Here is a 17,134-nt window from a genome sequence, read left to right as displayed (position 1 = left end):
GAGTAAGGTTTGATTTCTCCCAATGTATTGTTATTCCCAACAATTTTGCCAGAGAGAAGTAAAATGCAGTGCTGTTACCAGAAGATGCTCAGTGGGGGCAGTGAGCAGCTAGTCGTCCAGATATGGAAACACCCGGAATCCTTGTAGTCTCAAGTGAGCTGTGACCACTGCAATGCATTTCATGAACACTCTGGGGGCTGCAGAGAGACCGAATGGCAGGGCACGAAACTGATAATGACTTGGTCCCCTAACTGGAAGTGAAGCAGACTCCTGGAGCATTTGTCCATCTTGATGTGGTAATACGCATCTCGGAGATCTACTGAACACATCCAATTGCGTTCTCTTAAAAAGGGAAGAATGTACTGAACCTTGACCATCCGGAATTTGGTTTGGGTGACAGCCTTGTTTAAGTTGCTGAGATCCAAAATGGGTCTCCAGTCCCCTGTCTTTTCTGGCACCAAAAAGAATCTTGAGTAAAATCCAGATCCGCACTGGCCTGGATGGACTGGTTGGATGACTCTTTTTTGAGACAGCTTTATAATCTATGAAGCTGCTTCTTATCTTTGACTGAGTGGAAAGTTGGGACGTTTTCTTGGAAGGTTTAGTTGACAAGAAAGGGCAATGGTGTAACCTCTGGTGATGATACTCTGCACCCAAAGATCGGTGGTGATAGATTGCCAGGCAGCTTGGTGCAGAAAGAAACAACCTCCGACTGCTTCCACAGGTAAGCAATCGGGCTGCTTGTCAGGAGTGCTGGTAAGGCTGCCCAGAGAAGGAATCCCTGGAAAAAGAAGTTATGTACTCACCATAACGTTCCATCTGAGTAGGTACTTCATTTGTCTGCAACCTGTGGGTATCGAATCCGACTTCGGATCCGAGCCGGCAGCTTTCCAAGCTACAAGATCCGAGCTCCTAGCCCCTCCCCTACCCATAATCCCCTGCTACCTGCTGTATTACCTCAGATCGACTTTTCTGCCTTATCACCCAACTAATAACCTCGAGAGAGGAATATACCATATCTAATCTCCTGACAAGAAACTTACAGGTGACCAGAAAATCCCGAAAAGGTTCGGGGGATGGCAGGGGGGGGTCGGTTGCAGACAAATGAAGTACCTACTCAGATGGAACGTTATGGTGAGTACATAACTTCTTTATCTGAAGTAGTTACTTCATTTGCTCTGCAACCTGTGGGACGGAGTCCCCAGCTACTCAAGAAAAACCTGGGTGGCCTTTACGGAAGGATATTCCGAAGCACCGCGGAGCTAAAAGAAGCCCTGCCTCTCGAAATCATACCTAGTTTATAATGAGAAATGAACGTATGAGAAGAGGACCAAGTAGCTGCTGAACATATGTCGTCCAAGGGAACCCTGGACCAAAAGGCTGCTGAGGTGGCCACAGACCTTGTAGAATGAGCGCAAATTCTAATAGGGGCTGGTTTGCCTGACGATATGTACCCGTGAATTAGGCACTGACAGATCCAATTTGCTACGGTCACTTTGGAAATGGCTTTACCCATAGCTGATTTTGCAAAGGATACAAACAACTGGTCCGACTTGCGAAAATCTTTAGTTCTGTGCAAGTAGAAACGTAGTTGTCTGTGTACATCCAGTTTGTGCAACTTGTATTCCCGTTTGTTCTGAAAATTTGGGAAGAACACTGGTAAATTTATTGACTGATTAATATTTGACTTTGAAGCCACCTTAGGTAAGAAAGACGGGTTAGTCCTGAGGGTTTCATACACAGAGCTTGAAGTTCTGAAACCCTCTTGGCCAAAGTAATAGCCACTAAGAAGGCCGTTTTCCATGACAAAAACTTTAACGGAACAGAGGCCGCAGGCTCAAAGGGTGGACTTGCCAGGGCTTGTAAGACTAAGGTCAAATCCCATGGGGGCACCACAGTCTTCACAGGCGGCTTCAAAAGAAAGTTGCCCCACAAGAAAGTTTTGCATAATTTTGTAGATGCCAAGGACCCTAAGCCATCACCTACATGAAATTGGGAGATGGCTGCCAACTGCACCTTAACCATAGAAGCACTTGCTCCCTGCCGAAAAATCAGCGACAGGAAGTCCAGAATAGTTGGAATAGGAACTGTAAATGGGTCCAGGCCCTTGTCTTTAGCCCAGATGGAGAAACGTTTCCATTTACTATTGTAAAGTTTTCTGATAGACGGCTATGAGCCACGACCAGTATGGCCTTAACAGGAGAAGAGATACCGGGAGTCCTAGCCATCATTGGAACTGGATCAACCAAGCCATAAGCTTGAGGTTCACCAGGTTCGGGGTTTGGCAACCCGCGGGATGCGAGATCAGGTCCAGAATGGGATCCAGAATCCATGGAGGAGCCAGACTGTGAGACCACAGATAAGGGAACCAGATCTGTCGAGGTCAGAATGGGGCTATGAGGATAACTCTGCTCCCCAACCGACAGGCTTTCTGTATGAACTTTATCATAAGCGGGGGGGGGGGGGGGGATAAGCATAAAGGAGACCGGGAGGCCAAGCATGAACTAGAGCGTCTCTGGGATTCTCCCCTTTGGGGGGAAGTATTGCGAAGAACTCGCTGCATTTTGTGTTTAATGGAGAAGCAAAAAGATCGCAGCGAGGCCAACCCCATTTGTGGAAGATCTGCTTCGCAACAGATGGATTGAGAGACCACTCGTACGGAGTGAGAAGTACTCGACTCAGTTTGTCCGCTAATATGTTGGACCGACCCGGAATGTGCGTTACTACCAGAAACCGGTTGGTGGATATTGCCCATTCCCAAACTCTCATAGACTCTCGACAAAGGGTATAAGACCTGGTTCCTCCCTGTTTGTTTATGCACCAGACTACTGACATATTGTCCCTCTGGATTGCAATAGTCCCCAGAGGGAGAAGGTCGTGGAGAGCTTGCAATGTCAAAAGCACCACCCTCATCTCTAGGATACTGATATGCAAAGCGGTCTCTAGGGACATCCACGTGCCTTGGACGGATCTGCCTGAACAATGCCCCCCCCCACCCGAGGCGAGAAGCATCCGTGGTCAATGTGGCTTGGGGCGGGGGGATCACAAAGGGCCTCCCTTCTCTGAGTTCCTGCGCGTGGAGCCACCAAAGAAGGGAGTCCTTGCAAACTCTGCTCAGTGGTATCGGAGTATCCAACAGGTGGAGTGATAGGGACCACTGAACTTGCAGGGTCCACTGCAATATTCTCATTCGCAGGCGTGCATGAAGGGAGAGACCGATCGCTGCCGCCATAGAACATAGTGCCCTCAGGAACAACTCTGCTGGTGGGGCAGGACTCTGAAGAAGGGCTAATACTTGATATGACAAGCTGATCAGTCTGTCTGAAGTTAGGGTAGCTCGAGAGATACGGGTATCCAACCTGGCCCCTATGAATTCCAGGACCTGAACGGGGCACAGAGAGGATTTCTGCAGATTTACTGAGATGCCTAAGTTGTGGGCAAGAGTCAGAGCGTAATCTCTTGCCATGCAGAGTTGATGCCTGTTGGCGGCGGTGAGGAGCCAGTCGTCTAGGTACAGAAAGACCTAAATGCCCTGAAGTCTCAGGTGGGCTGCAACCACTGCCATGACTTTGGTGAACACCCTGGGAGCTGAGGTGAGGCCGAACGGAAGAACCCTGAACTGATAATGACTGGCCCCCAGCCGGAAGTGGAGAAACCTTCTGGATCATCTGTCCATCACAATGTGGTAGTACGCATCCTTGAGGTCTATAGAGCACATCCAGTCGTTCTCCCGCAAAAGGGGGAGAACTGACTGGAGGGTGACCATCTGGAATTTTTCCTTGGGAATGAATAGGTTCAGAGCGGAAAGGTCTAAGATGGGTCTTAGGTCCCCCGTTTTCTTTGGCACCAAAAATAACCTGGAGTAATAACCCAATCCGGACTGATCTGGGGGGAACGGGCTGGATGGCTCTTTTTTCTAGCAACTTCGATACTTCTGAAGCCGCTGCCTCCCTCTGATCGGGTGGTACATTGGGGAGGCGTCTGGTCTTGGGGGGAAGGTTTATGAAGGGGATGTAATAACCTCTGGAAATGATACGGAGCACCCATCAATCTGCCGTAAGGGACTCCCAATTTGACAGGTGCTCCGTCAAACGCCCCCCCCCCCCCGACTGCTTCCAGAGAAGAACAGTCGGGCAAAGCCCTCAGGGCTGCTGCGCGGGTCTGTCCGAGAAAGGTTCTCTAGACCCGAAGTTATGCGGTCCCCCTCTGCCTCTAGGCCGGCGTCCACCTTGTCCTCCTCTGCCTCTAGAGGACGAGGGGTCCGAAGCTGGATGGGATTGCTGAGACTTGCGGAACCACAGCTTCATTTGTCCCCTCTAATTCCTAGAAAAGGATCGTTGGGGATTAGAGAAGCGGACTCTGATGGCAGACAGCGTCTTCCCATCCTTTTCGCTTTGGACCAGCGTCTCGCGAACGGTCTTGCAGAAAAGCGAAGATCCGTCAAAGGGCACATTCACAAAGGATGCCTTGAAGGTATCCGCGAAGTCGCAAAGACGGAGCCAGGCTTGAAGTCGCAAGACGACCCCGGCTCCGCTGCCCCTGGCGGCTCCCTCTGTTGCATGGGAGAGAAGCCGCATGGACGTGTTAGAAATGGATTTTAGAGTGGCCATCCGAGTCAAAAAAACATTCTTGTCTCTGACCGGCATGGACTCCGGGGGGGCTGCAGCGTATTCCTTAATCAAGTCTCGCTGTAGCCTGATGGTATGTGCCGTATAGTTCAGCGCCCTTATCGAGAAGGTCGCTGAAGCAAACATCCGCTTCCCAATTCGGTCCAGTGCTCGAGATTCCTTATCCGGCGGGTGGACCGAAGAACTCTCCTGTGTGAATTCTTTCTTGGTGGCAGCCGCCACCAACATGGCATCAACGGAAGATCCCTTGGCCCAAGACTGCCTATCTGTAGGGGGGCTAAGGACTTTATCAGGACGCCTAGGAATTGGCTCCCCGGTGTCGGGCTCCTTCCATGCCCTGGTAGTAATTAAGTCTACCAGGGGTCAGCCGTAGGGGACACCCAGGAGGTAGATGGGCCTGCCTCAAACGCCTCCAGGAACACGGATTCATCCACGGAAGGCTTTTGGGCAGACCACCTCCCTCTAATACGCAACATTTCCATGATGTCTCCGAAGGAGACATCCTCGGGAGGTGACCTTGGGGAACCTTCCCCTTCATCTAAATCCGTGTCGGTGGTAACGGACTCAGGGGAGTCCAGGTGCCTCCTTTTACACCTACATTTACGAGGGACCTCCTTGGTGGGGCTATCCGAAGAGGGCTTGTCCACGGGTTCTTGTTCCTCCAACAGAACTAGCCGGAGGGCTTGAGCAGGTTGTCCCGATGGTCGGATGACGGAGGATAGACCCACATGCAGGGGGGTTACGGGAGGATCCGAAGCCCAGACCGGGGACCTGGAGGACCTTGACAGTACCCTCTCCACTACCTCAAAAGCTGAAGGAGAACTACTCTCGCCAGGTTCCGAAAGCATCCTCCTCGGCTCCGAGGTAGGGATCGGGGTCGGAGCCGATGCAGTCGGCGCCGAGAGAGAGGTGCGCTCTGAACCCAGTGGCGCCGAAGAAACACCAACTCCCCGGATCCGACGCTCAGCCCTCGGCCCCGAGAACTCGGATCCGACACGCTCGAGGGTATAGTTGGCGCCGAAGAGATTAGCGCTATCGGCGCTGACAAATCCCGGCTCCGAAAGGGCCCGGATCCGATGACTCCGAGACCCGAAAACGAGTCGGAGAAGGAGTGATCTGAGAAAAAATGGGGGCTGCACTCCCTCCCAGAGAGGGGGGGGCAAGAGCACCCCCATCTGCATTTGGGTCTGTATGAATCGACGCATCATTCAATCCATGTCCGCTTCAATGAGGCTTCTGGTCGATCTAGAGGAAGTCGTCGAGGCGGGCCGGGGGGGCCGCCTCGACGACCTCGAGGGAGACCAGTCCTCCTCCTCCGGCGAAAAGCTGGGCGAACGGAGCCGAGAGGGGGAGGATCCGGAGACCCTCGTGGGAAACTTAGTCAGTTTAGATGGCGGGGCTGCGGGTTGAGTCTCAGCCTGCCTTTTATAGGATTTGTGCCCTTCCTTATCCTTGTGCCTCTTCTCTCTGGAGGAAGAGGCACCAGCGTCACCCATGCTCGAACCCAAAGAGGGAGGTTGAGTCCCGGGCTGAGCAAGGGGCGCAGAAGGCACCAGGACTGCCGAAGCAGCCTGAGCCTGAGCGAGAGAGGAAGAAGAAGCCGATTCCTGGGGCAGCTTTCCCTCCAGGATCAGCTTATTCTTCCTATCCCTAAGCACCCGGGGGTTAAAGGCTGCACAAATTTGGCAGGCCATAGATAAATAGGTCACCCCCAGGGGAGTGTGGCCATCAGCCGGTGAAAGCTTATGGCCACACTCAGTACACTTCAAAAAAACGGCTTTGGGCCCTTCAGCCATTTTAAACTCACTCACACACTCACACCCAAACACTAAGGGGGGGGTGTGTAACACAGAGGAACAACTAACTACGAGAAAAATTAACTAAACCACCAAAAATAAACTCAAGGGCACTACACACACGTACACTACAACTTCACAAAAACACTTTTTTGGAGAAAAAAAGGACTTTAACAAGTAAACGATCTCACCAAAGCCAGGAGCTCTTCAAAAGATAGCTACTTCAGCCGCAGCAAAAAACGATCTGAGGTAATACAGCAGGTAGCAGGGGATTATGGGTAGGGGGAGGAGATAGGAGCTCGGATCTTGTAGCTTGGAAAGCTGTCGGATCCGATACCCACAGGTTGCAGAGCAAATTAAGTAACTACTTTAGATCCTTGTTTACGAGGACCCCCTGTGCCTCTATAGGGGCGTCTTCCGGAATTGTTACCCCCTCTGCCCCTGGGGGTATCATCACTACATGCGGCATAGAAAGGACCCTGAGGTTTTTTTTGTGCCACATTTTTCCACTCCTCTGATTCCTGGAGAAGGTACGTTGAGGGTTGGAAAATCATAGGCCTACGGCAGACAGGGACTTTCGGTCTTGCTTACTCCTGGCCAGCTTGTCCTTCACTTTGGAGCCAAAAAGGGATGAAGCTTCGATGGGAGCATTCAGAAAGGTAGACTTGAAGGGATACGTGAGGTCACAAATGCGCATCCAGGCATGACGCATCATGACAATGCCCAAACCCGCTACTCTAGCCTCCCCTTTGATCGCATGTGAAAGCAACCTCATGGACAAGTTGGATATCGATTCCAGGGTTGCAAGCTGCGAGGCCACTTTGTTCCTGACCTCGTCGGACAACTGTCCTGTGAGCATCCCAGAGAGTTCGGAGATCAAGTCCCTCTGGAGCCTCGTAAAATGTACCAAATAATTTAGGGACCATATAGCAAAGATCCCTGATGCAAAAACATGCTTCCCAAGTCTGTCCATCACTTGGGACTCCCTGCTGGGTGGGTGGACAGCGGGACATTCCTCAGTCAGGTCCTTTTTCGTGGCCGCCGCCACCACCACCATAGCATTGACTGGTAACTCTTTGGACCAATGTGGGTTCTCCTCAGGAGGGGAAAGAATTCTGTCTGGTCTCAGCGGGATCGCCTCAATGGAATCAGGGTTCTTTCAAGCGAGCAGCATAATGAGCTGGATGAGCTCGTCGGCAGATGGGATCACCCAAGAGGTAGAAGGCCGGGCGCGGAAAGCCTGCAGGAACATGGACTCCTCAGACGAAGGGTTGGAGGGCTTTCAATCACCTCTCTGCTTTAACATTTCCAGGATGTCCCCAAAGGAGACATCATCAGGAGGTGACCACGGGGACCCTTCACCATCATCATAATCCATGTCTTCAGTTAAGGACTCCTCGGGTAAGTCCATGTGTTTCCTCTTGCATGTCCTCTTCCAAGGAGGCTCCTTAGTGGGGGTCTCTGAGGAGGGCTCTGAAGAGCGGTTTTCTGAACAGGGGTGTCTTGTGGCTACTCTGCTGGTGTGCTGGGGGGGGTGGTCTGTGACAGCTGTAGCTCAGGGGGCGAAAACTTGGGTTCCAACATCAAAGGAGTGCTGGCAAAAGTGAGAGCCCTCTCCACATGGTGGAGCCTCAAGCAAAATCGGTGTGGATGTGGCTATCAGCTCAGAGGATAGAGCCGAGGAGAAAGACGACTCCATACCCCAGGCCAAAGCGCCTGTCCCCCAATCCCCAGATTGAGGAAGGACCGGTTTAGCAGGAACCAAAGACGAAAGGGGCAAACCCAGAGCTGGAGTGAGATGCACTGTACGCATCGAGGTGATGGGTTCCAAGATGGACGTTGGGCAGAAGGCTTCAGAACCGAGATGGTCGAAGGAGGAGTGTAAGATGGAGTCCATGGATAAGTCAACCCAAGTCCTGCAGGTGGATGGGTCTTAGAAAGTGGGGGTATGCCCTTGGCTATCAAAATTTGGTCCACAAGAAGAGTGTCGTGTTCCGACAGGCTCCTGGTGGATCTAGTGGATACTCCAGATGGGGAGTCAGGATGTTCAATGAAGGGGCTATACGCCTAGCCGAGAAATGGATCTACGGAAGGGCAGTATCGGGTCTGTGATGCAAGGTCTGCCGGCACCGAAGTCTCTAGTTTCGAGACTGGAAGTAAAGGGGTCAAACCCAGTGAAGTTTGTACAATGCTTGGTGCCAAAGTGGCACTCAGAGCCGAAACAGTCGGTTCCAAAATGGTAATTAACAAAGTAGTCAAAGGTGTGACCTGAGCCGAAGTGGCCACAGGTGCCGAAGTCGAAACAGGCGTAATAAGGTCTATAATCAGTGCCAGAGGCAGGACCGGTGCCAAAATTGGCGCCCGTATCGAATGTTTTGAGATGCTTGGAGCTGAGGAAGACAGAGCCATAGGGGCAGATTTATGCTCTGAACACAACTTTGGGACCTTTGATTTCCCAGGCTTGCCCTGATCACCCAATAATGAGGAGGGAACAGAGTGGGATCTCTTTTTGTCTTTAGTAGGAGGGGTTGAGACCTCCATTGCAGAAATGGCCTCTGAGAAGGGAGACTTGAGTAACCCTTTCAAAATCAGTTTATTTTTGCGCTCATTAAGAGTGCGTTGACTGAAACTCTGACAAATGTCACACGGAGGCTGCAGCAAAAGGTGGGGCACTCCCAAACAGTATACACAGTCATCATGAGAATCACTATTAGATAACTTGCCATTATATGAAGCACAATGCTTAAAACCTGAAGTACCCTTCTTATCCGATATCTTGACAGAAAGACACCACAGGCCAACCGTATAATCCAACTAAACAAAGTAAAATACCATTCAAAGAAGTCACAAATATAGCAATACAGTGATATGTAGAGAAAAAAGAAAAACACCTTACTAAAAAGCAAAGCTAATAGGTTAAACAGGAAAGACAATACCAGTTATGATATTGAAGGAATACCACAAGGGTAAGGGAGGAAAGGCCGTACCAACAATGGTACTTGAAAGTTTACCAACTGTAACAACGGGTAGAGTAGAGAGGAAAAAAAACAAGGTTAGACAGAAGAAAACACACTAGAAATACTATTCGCTCAATAAAATATGAAGATAGCAAAAATTTTCCACACAAAAATCAAATAAAGTTCCACTTAGCTGAGAGCTTGGCTGAAATGCAGCTTTACATCTACGCAGCAAACGAGATCTGAGGTAACGGGGTGAAGGGCATTCTGGGTAGAGACTTAGCTTGAGAGTTTTTTTGGCTGGCACGAGCATGGTAAAAAGGCCGACTTGGTTCCGAGGGCTCAGAACCGAACCCATCAGCGATGAATGGAAAGAAAATTATCATCATCAGATCTTAAGGTATATTTCGTCATTTTTTTCTGGTTGCTTGAGTTCCGGTTAACTGAGAGTTTACTGTAACACCTAAAGTCACAGTTCAAACAAATTTCACAATCTTTTGATTAAAAAAATACTGACGATGGAACCCTGTACTAACAATAATCATTTCTGAGAGTGCAGTACCTCAGATACAAGCAATCTACATAATCTAAGAGTAGGAGTTGTTTTCAGCAAAAGAGCCCTTTCACCACATGCCACTCTGTTCTTGAGATGGATATTCTGTCAGATGAAGATAAAAACATGCTTACATTATCCTGAAACACAACAGTTTATAATCCTATAATTTGTGAACAACCTATCAACTATAAGTAATTAAAAATGCAAGAGTCAGAACCACAACATGAAATCAATAAACCTGCTTAACAAAAGAAAAGGAGATTGTATGCATTATGCTTTGTGGAACTGCATTTAGTATTTCTTCCAAAATAATAGAGATTTAACAGCCACTGGACAACAAACAGAGGTATGACTGGATTCTGACTAACTATATTAATAAAAGTTTGAGAAATGGATGTCAAAAAATTCATCCTGGAAGCGGAAAATCACAGCCTGACAGGTGAATCTATGTTTTGAGAATATTCTACTACTCTACTTGATTATCATCAAAGAAACCTGATCAGAATTCTTTGTAGTACCTTAAGTGTTTGCTCCATGTACTGCCAGTTACAGACAGAAAGAGCACAGCCTCACCAAAGAGCATTAAAAGCAGTAAGATTTAGGTGGTCTGATGTGCTACAAAACAGGCAGGAAAAAAAAAGATAAAAAGGAAACTGTAGGAACACAACCTGTTTTACAGGGCTTAAGATTATGACATACAGCCTTACAGACAGCAGTCAGAATTGAAGTGCATCTTATTCTGTAACACCTGTAAAAGCCGCAATACATGTCCCTCCACCCCATTCCCCAGCCCACAAACACAAAAGATTGCCAGCCCAAAGCATATTACAGGTTTTGATCTTCCCACTGCTATGCTGTTATGGCCACTTTTTAAGGTCTAGTGCACAGCAAATTCTGATAATCACTTTTTTGCATCAGAAAGTTTGCCATTCAAAAGTAAAGTCGGTGCTACAAAGAAATAATCTGGAGCGTGTAAGATGAATTAAGTATAAACATCCAAACTTGAAGCATAATCTTAAGAAGTCCTATGTAAAAAAGCAAAGCTAGGAATAGAGAAGCCCAGTAACTTGGAAAGACTACTGCATGCAAAAATATTCACCTATTCCACAGAATGGCAGATTTTTCTGGGAAAAACATTCAAACTTCCAAGTAAAGTTATAAGACCACCCTATCTTCATCTGAAGAAATGCTATTTGCCCAGGAAATTCACTGGTAAGCTAGCTTTTCCAGAATTTTACATGAAAGCAACATTTATAAAGAAAAGTAATATATGTACAAACAATCTTTAGAAAGAAAAAGCAGGGGTCCACAATAATTGCATTAGTCTTCTAGCCCCAAACGACAATAACACATACCTTTCCTGCATCAGCATGGTATTCTGTCTCATCAATATCCAGAAGCCGGGCTAAGCCAAAGTCAGTAATCTTTACATGGGCTGGAGTCTTCACCAAAACATTCCGGGCTGCAAGATCTCTATGAACCAGGCGGACTTCTTCCAAGTAATTCATACCCTGCATGGTTACATTTATTAGAAAAAAAAAATCAGTCTTTTGCAACATTTCAGCTAGTCATATTTTATTTTTCACTTTATGTTATTATATTACTGCAAAGTTTGTTCAGGTGACTCAAAGCTGACCACTGCTGAGTTCAAGCTCACAAAACCCTTGTCTGTTCATCAACCATTTGGAATGTGTTGGGTAAGAAGGGGTGCTTTAGTAATCAAGATGAATAATGTCACTTCCTGCACTGGAATGACCACAACAAGAATAACTGACTGAGAGTACAAGCACGAGTGCGGTGAAAGCAACATGAGACCTAACATTTTGTAAGGTCCTGTTTGGCATCTATTTTTCTGAAGTAAAAGTCAATACCAAAGGGCTCTGGCTGACTAAGTTTGCAGATGACTGCAAGCTAGAAGCAGTCACTGAATCCCAAATGACTTGGCCATCCTGCAGGAAGGTTTGTCTCAAACAAATAAATGGTGTCAAAATCATGGACTGAAACTAAATGCCAAAAAATGCATTATTGTAGCCTTTGGGAAGTCATCTACTGCAGAGATCTACCACGTTGACAATATGCCTCTAAGAGTTGACCAGATTTTTGACCAACGTGTCCATTGCTGTAAAAAAAAAAAAAAAAAAGGCCTTCTAAATTGCATGGCTTATAAACAAAGGAATTATGTCAAGATCTAGCGATTTCACTGTCCCCCTTTACACAGCCCCAATTAGGCCAATCATTGAAAATACTGCCCCCTTTGGCATGTATCTGTCCAGATACATGCAGCAACTGGAATGCCCATAGAGATACCTTACTGAAATGATACAAATCCTAAACAATGTGCCCTACATGGACAGACTCAACGCCCTGCCACTATACTCAATATCTTACAGACTGTTAAGAGGTGACCTGTGTCTGGTATACAAGACATCCTCTGACCCAAAACTGATGGATTTACTGCACATCAGCAAGTAAACTGGCATCAGAAATGTTCTGTCTAGGGATCTAAACCTTTTCTGCAACATCAACAGAATGGTTTGTAGGGACAGATACATCTTGCAGAGGATACAGCTTCTCTGGAACAGATTTCCCATCCACAACAACAAAGTTCATCTCTGTCTGTATTTAAGCACAACTTCAATCTATGGACAAGGAACAGTACATGTACCCCAGGATTACCCCTCTACTACTAGTAGAGAAGGAACAGCTCTTAAATGCTTTATCTCATGCATTGGTCCCCTCGAATTATCTATGGTATGACCCCAGTTATTCTCATTAGGGGCAATATATAATTATTGACCATGGGATAAGGTAAGGCCACTCTCTAGCCAAATGGGATAAGTTAATTCGAGCACAAAAGGGGAAAACTGCCCTGGCTTAAAATGGCACACAAGGGCAGCTAGCCTAGTGCTTCCCTATGAATCTGTAACCTAAACTGGTGTCTTTTTCAGAGGGCTTATTCTTATCTTCCCAGCCTACCACTCTCGAGGAAACAAACACTGAAAGAAAGAGGGAACAAACAGGAACTCTACACAACAAAGTATCATCACTTGTGAAGCATACCACATCCTTTCATTTGGTCTTCTTTGTGTCTTTCGGCTTTTCTCGGTTAGGGGTCGCCACAGCGGAACTCCGGTCCGCTAATGATCAGCAGTTGATTTTTACGTACCGGCTTGCCAGGCCTGATGCACAACCTTCAACGAAGGTACACCCATTCACGCATGTCTCCATGCAGAAGACGCTCTACTTAAGAATCGAACCAGACAGCGTCTTACTGTGAGGCGACAACGCTACCGCAGCACCACCACCGCACCACATCCTTTCATTTTGTAACACTCAAAATATTGGCTGGAGGAGGGTTGATATGCCTTCACCAAGAAACACAAGCATATTCCCAAGAATTCCAATTCACATTTCCAGGAGAGTTTAATTAAGGGTTGATTACATTGACTTAGAGGCTTTTTCTGCTTACTAAATTTAATTTCTGTAAATCTGTACATCTGTAAATTGTATACGTAACTTCATATTTTAAAATTGGTCTGCTTCACGTATCCATGCAGAGTTTGGTCTGCTAGACTCATAGGACTTCTGTAACATCATCTGCACATAAGATACTTCAACACACCTAGAAAATGAGTGCCACACTGCCACTTAAGGAAGTAACTTGTTTTCACAGTTTGTTTTCTCAGGACTTTCTCCTTTGTATAGTACAGACTGATGCATTGTTTCAGGCAAAGATCTTGATACTGATGTAGTAATTACATGCACATGAGTTTTCAGCAAACAGATTCACTCACTGCTCATGCCAGTTGTGCACCAACACATAAGAACAGTCCTGCAGTTGTAAAATAAAATCAGTCATGTCACAGACGCACCATTTTTTTAAATTACCTGCTTCTACAGTCTATGTGAGACCATGAGATAAAAATACACTGTTGAGTATACTCATCTTCAATACTTTTTGTTCAGCATACAGACGACAAGCACTTTATTGTTTGTTTGACGTGTCACAGTGATATACAGTTTGTGCAGGCTCTTTCTATGTTGTTCTGGCTCAATGTAGCCACTATATTTACACTGCAAAGCAGAATAGCTGTGCTTAACTGTACTGGCAATCAATGTTGAAACTGAGGCTTTGGGGATAACACACCTCTGCAAAAGGGAGGGCTGTCCGTAACGCTTTCCATGTGTGTTTTTTTAATTTAAAGTTAAAAGAAATATGACTTCTAAGAAATAACTTTTTATGGAATCTCAGTTCTATGTACTGTTACTTTGAGAAATTAAATTCCATGAAACAACAAAGCAAGCCCTATAACAACTGTAGGCTCTATACAGAACGATGTAACTGCACACGTCTGTAAATAAACATTTGGAATGCTGGTGCTGCCAATGATTTGTTAAAAAAATTAACTGAAGAGCACAAAGGCAAATATCCATCTCACTAAACAGTTGCATCCATCATTGCTTAGTACCCGTTCAGAGAGAGCATCATATGGCACCCTGATAAATAAGGAATGCAGTAAAAATCATAACAGCCTGTATTTTACTTTTTTTGTTCCCTTCCTGTCATTGTTGAGCTTGGAACTCCAGCCCCTAGTAAAAAAAATATTATCCCATAATCCCCAAGTAGTTTCTCTCACAGCTAAGTGGCTGTGACTATGGGCAAAGTTATGTTACTGTAAAGTTCTTTTACATAAACCCTAATGATCACAGGAAGCTGGCATGCAATATATGGAACTCAGCATTCATTTGCTTTGCTCTTACGATCTCTGAAAGTTCTCCTATCACATTGATGCTGCATATTTGTCTCCTGATTTGAGTAAGCAGTGTACAAGCAGCTATGGTCCCCAACTTTCCCACATCAACTTGAGGAAGGTAAGTCAGCCATCAACCATTTAATCTATCAACCCCACCAAGCTGGTCTTCTGGGACCTAAGATGCCCATTAAACCCAGGTCACTGGCAAAGAAAATTCAAGTTTTTCCTCTGAATAATCAGACTGTCTTTTCCTATTGATTTTATTACCACAAGGACAAATTTTCTACTTCTGAATTCATACAAGCAAGGAACACCTTGGCTTTCTCATGTGTTATGAAGCAACAACCTTCAATTACCTTCTCTAAACCTACATTTTGATAGCTGCGGGCTCATTTTAGAGCTCAGGTGTACCAAATGATCTTCAGTGCACCAACTTCTTATTACTGAGTACCTGTGGTATTAAATGACTAGACGGCAATACCACTTTGCATCTGACAACAAGCAATGTCTCCAACTAATAGAGAAGAAAGAGGCATTGCTTTGGTTTAAGCTTCGTTAAAAGTGACAAATCAATTAAACAGTTAGCCATCCTCTCTTTCTCAAATTGCAAACTTCCAATACAGTCCCCAGAGTCAAAACTCTTCCATCTAAGATACAAAAAGAGTTATATACTTACCATAACTTGGCATCTGTGTTATCCTATGTCATTATTCCTCACAGCATGGTCTTGGATCCAAGCCGGCAACTTTAGCTTAGACAGATCCAAGGCTCAAACTCCTACCTCTCCTATAATCCCCCTGCTGTCCTCTAAACCTCAGATCGAGTTTGCTAACATAGTCAGTATCGCTATGACCCAAAAGAAAGAAAGGGAAATAGTCCTGGAACCACAATACTCCAACTTCTTAAGAAGATCCAACAAGGAATGGGGTTGGTGGGAGGGAAAAGTGAGGAATAACAACATAGGATAACACAGATGCCAAGTTACGGTACGTACATAACTCTATCTGATGTTACCCATGTCATTATTCTTCATAGTAGGGTCACAGTCCCCAGCTACAATTTACCCTGGGAGACCTCAAGGAAGGACATGCTGAAGCACTGTGGAACCAAAGGAAGCCCTGTTCCTGGAAACCAAATCCAACTTGTAATGTGATATAAAGGTGTGAGGATTAGACCAAATGGTAGCTACACAAATATTATCAATGGACAGTCTGGCCATGAAGGCTGAAGAAGTACCCACAGACCTAGTAGAATGACCTCTAACCTTTCCCAGAACCTCAAGATGCTTGTTGGTGTAAACTGAAGAGATACAGCTGGAGATCCATTTAAAGATAGTTGCTTTAGAAATGGGGAGGCCCCATTTATTATGGGAAAAAGAGCTGGTCTGATCTGCGAAACTCCTTAGTCCTATGCAGATAAAATCACAATTGCCTGCGTACATCCAAAGTATGCAGAATGTACTCTCCCTTATTGGAATAATTGGAAAAGAAAACTGGTAACTGAATAATTGGCTCAGATTGGATTCAGTAGAAACCTTGGGCAAAAAGAATGGATTTGTTCTATGAGACACTATACCCTTGTGAAAGACCATATACGAGGGAGCAAGTGAAATGGCTTGCAGCTTGGACACCCTCTTTGCCAAAGTTATGTCTACTAGGAAGGCCGTTTTTCGTTACAAAAATCTGAAATCATATGAACTACCAGGCTTAAATGAGCTCTGAGTCAGAGACTGCAGCATGACGCTTAGATCCCAAGGAAGCGAGGGATCCTTAACAGGCGGTCTTACAAGGAAAACTCTTTTCAAGAAGGCTTTACAGAGTCTGGAAGAAAATGTAGGTTCACTATTCTCATGAAAATTGAAAATTGCAGCCAACTGAAGCTTAGTAGTAGAAAACGTTGCCCCTTCCTGAAAAAGTGAGGATAAGAACAAGAGAATATCTGTCACAGAAGCAGAAAAAGGGTTCAGATTCCTGCTCTTAGCCCAGATAGAAAACCTTTTCCATTTGCTACTATAAATCTTTCTGGTGGAAGGTTTTTGGGAGGCTAGGATAATATACTTGATGGGGGAAGCTAGCCAGGACTGTTTCAAAATCACTGGATTTGTAGAAACCATGTGGTTAGACAAAGGGTCTGAAGACTGAGAAGAGGGAGCCCTGAAGGATGGGAAATTAGATCCTGAAGGTGATCCAGTATCCAAGGGGGATACTTGAAGTGAGATCTTAGGAAGGGAAACCATGGCTGACAAGGCCAGAAGGGGGCAATGAGAATCAGGGATGTCCTCAGGCATCATGCTTTCTGCAAAACTTTTGGGATAGGAGGGTAACAACAGAGGAAACCCGGAAGCCAATTGTGGACTAAAGCACCCCTCTGTGACTCTCCGGGTGAGGGGGATCAGAGTGAACTACATGCTGCATTTGTTGTTGGTGGGGGAAGCAAATAGATT

At 46.1% G+C, this 17,134-nt stretch overlaps 1 protein-coding gene across 1 annotated transcript in view; it reads right to left on the bottom strand.

Annotated features, from left to right (window-relative positions):
* Window positions 1–17,134, bottom strand: part of ERBB2 (erb-b2 receptor tyrosine kinase 2) — a 2,110,185-nt gene that overhangs the window by 366,498 nt on the left and 1,726,553 nt on the right. The window contains exon 22 of the mRNA XM_044071955.1: window positions 11,293–11,448. Within this exon, the coding sequence (XP_043927890.1) occupies window positions 11,293–11,448 (156 nt within the window). The remainder of the gene's footprint in view (window positions 1–11,292; window positions 11,449–17,134) is intronic.

The sequence above is a fragment of the Protopterus annectens genome, chromosome 5.part0 (assembly GCF_019279795.1).
Source record: "Protopterus annectens isolate FY-2018-M chromosome 5.part0, PAN1.0, whole genome shotgun sequence".
NCBI classification, from domain to species: Eukaryota; Metazoa; Chordata; order Ceratodontiformes; family Protopteridae; genus Protopterus; species Protopterus annectens.
Note: the sequence above shows the minus strand (reverse complement) of the source record. Positions and strands in the feature narration are given on the sequence as shown.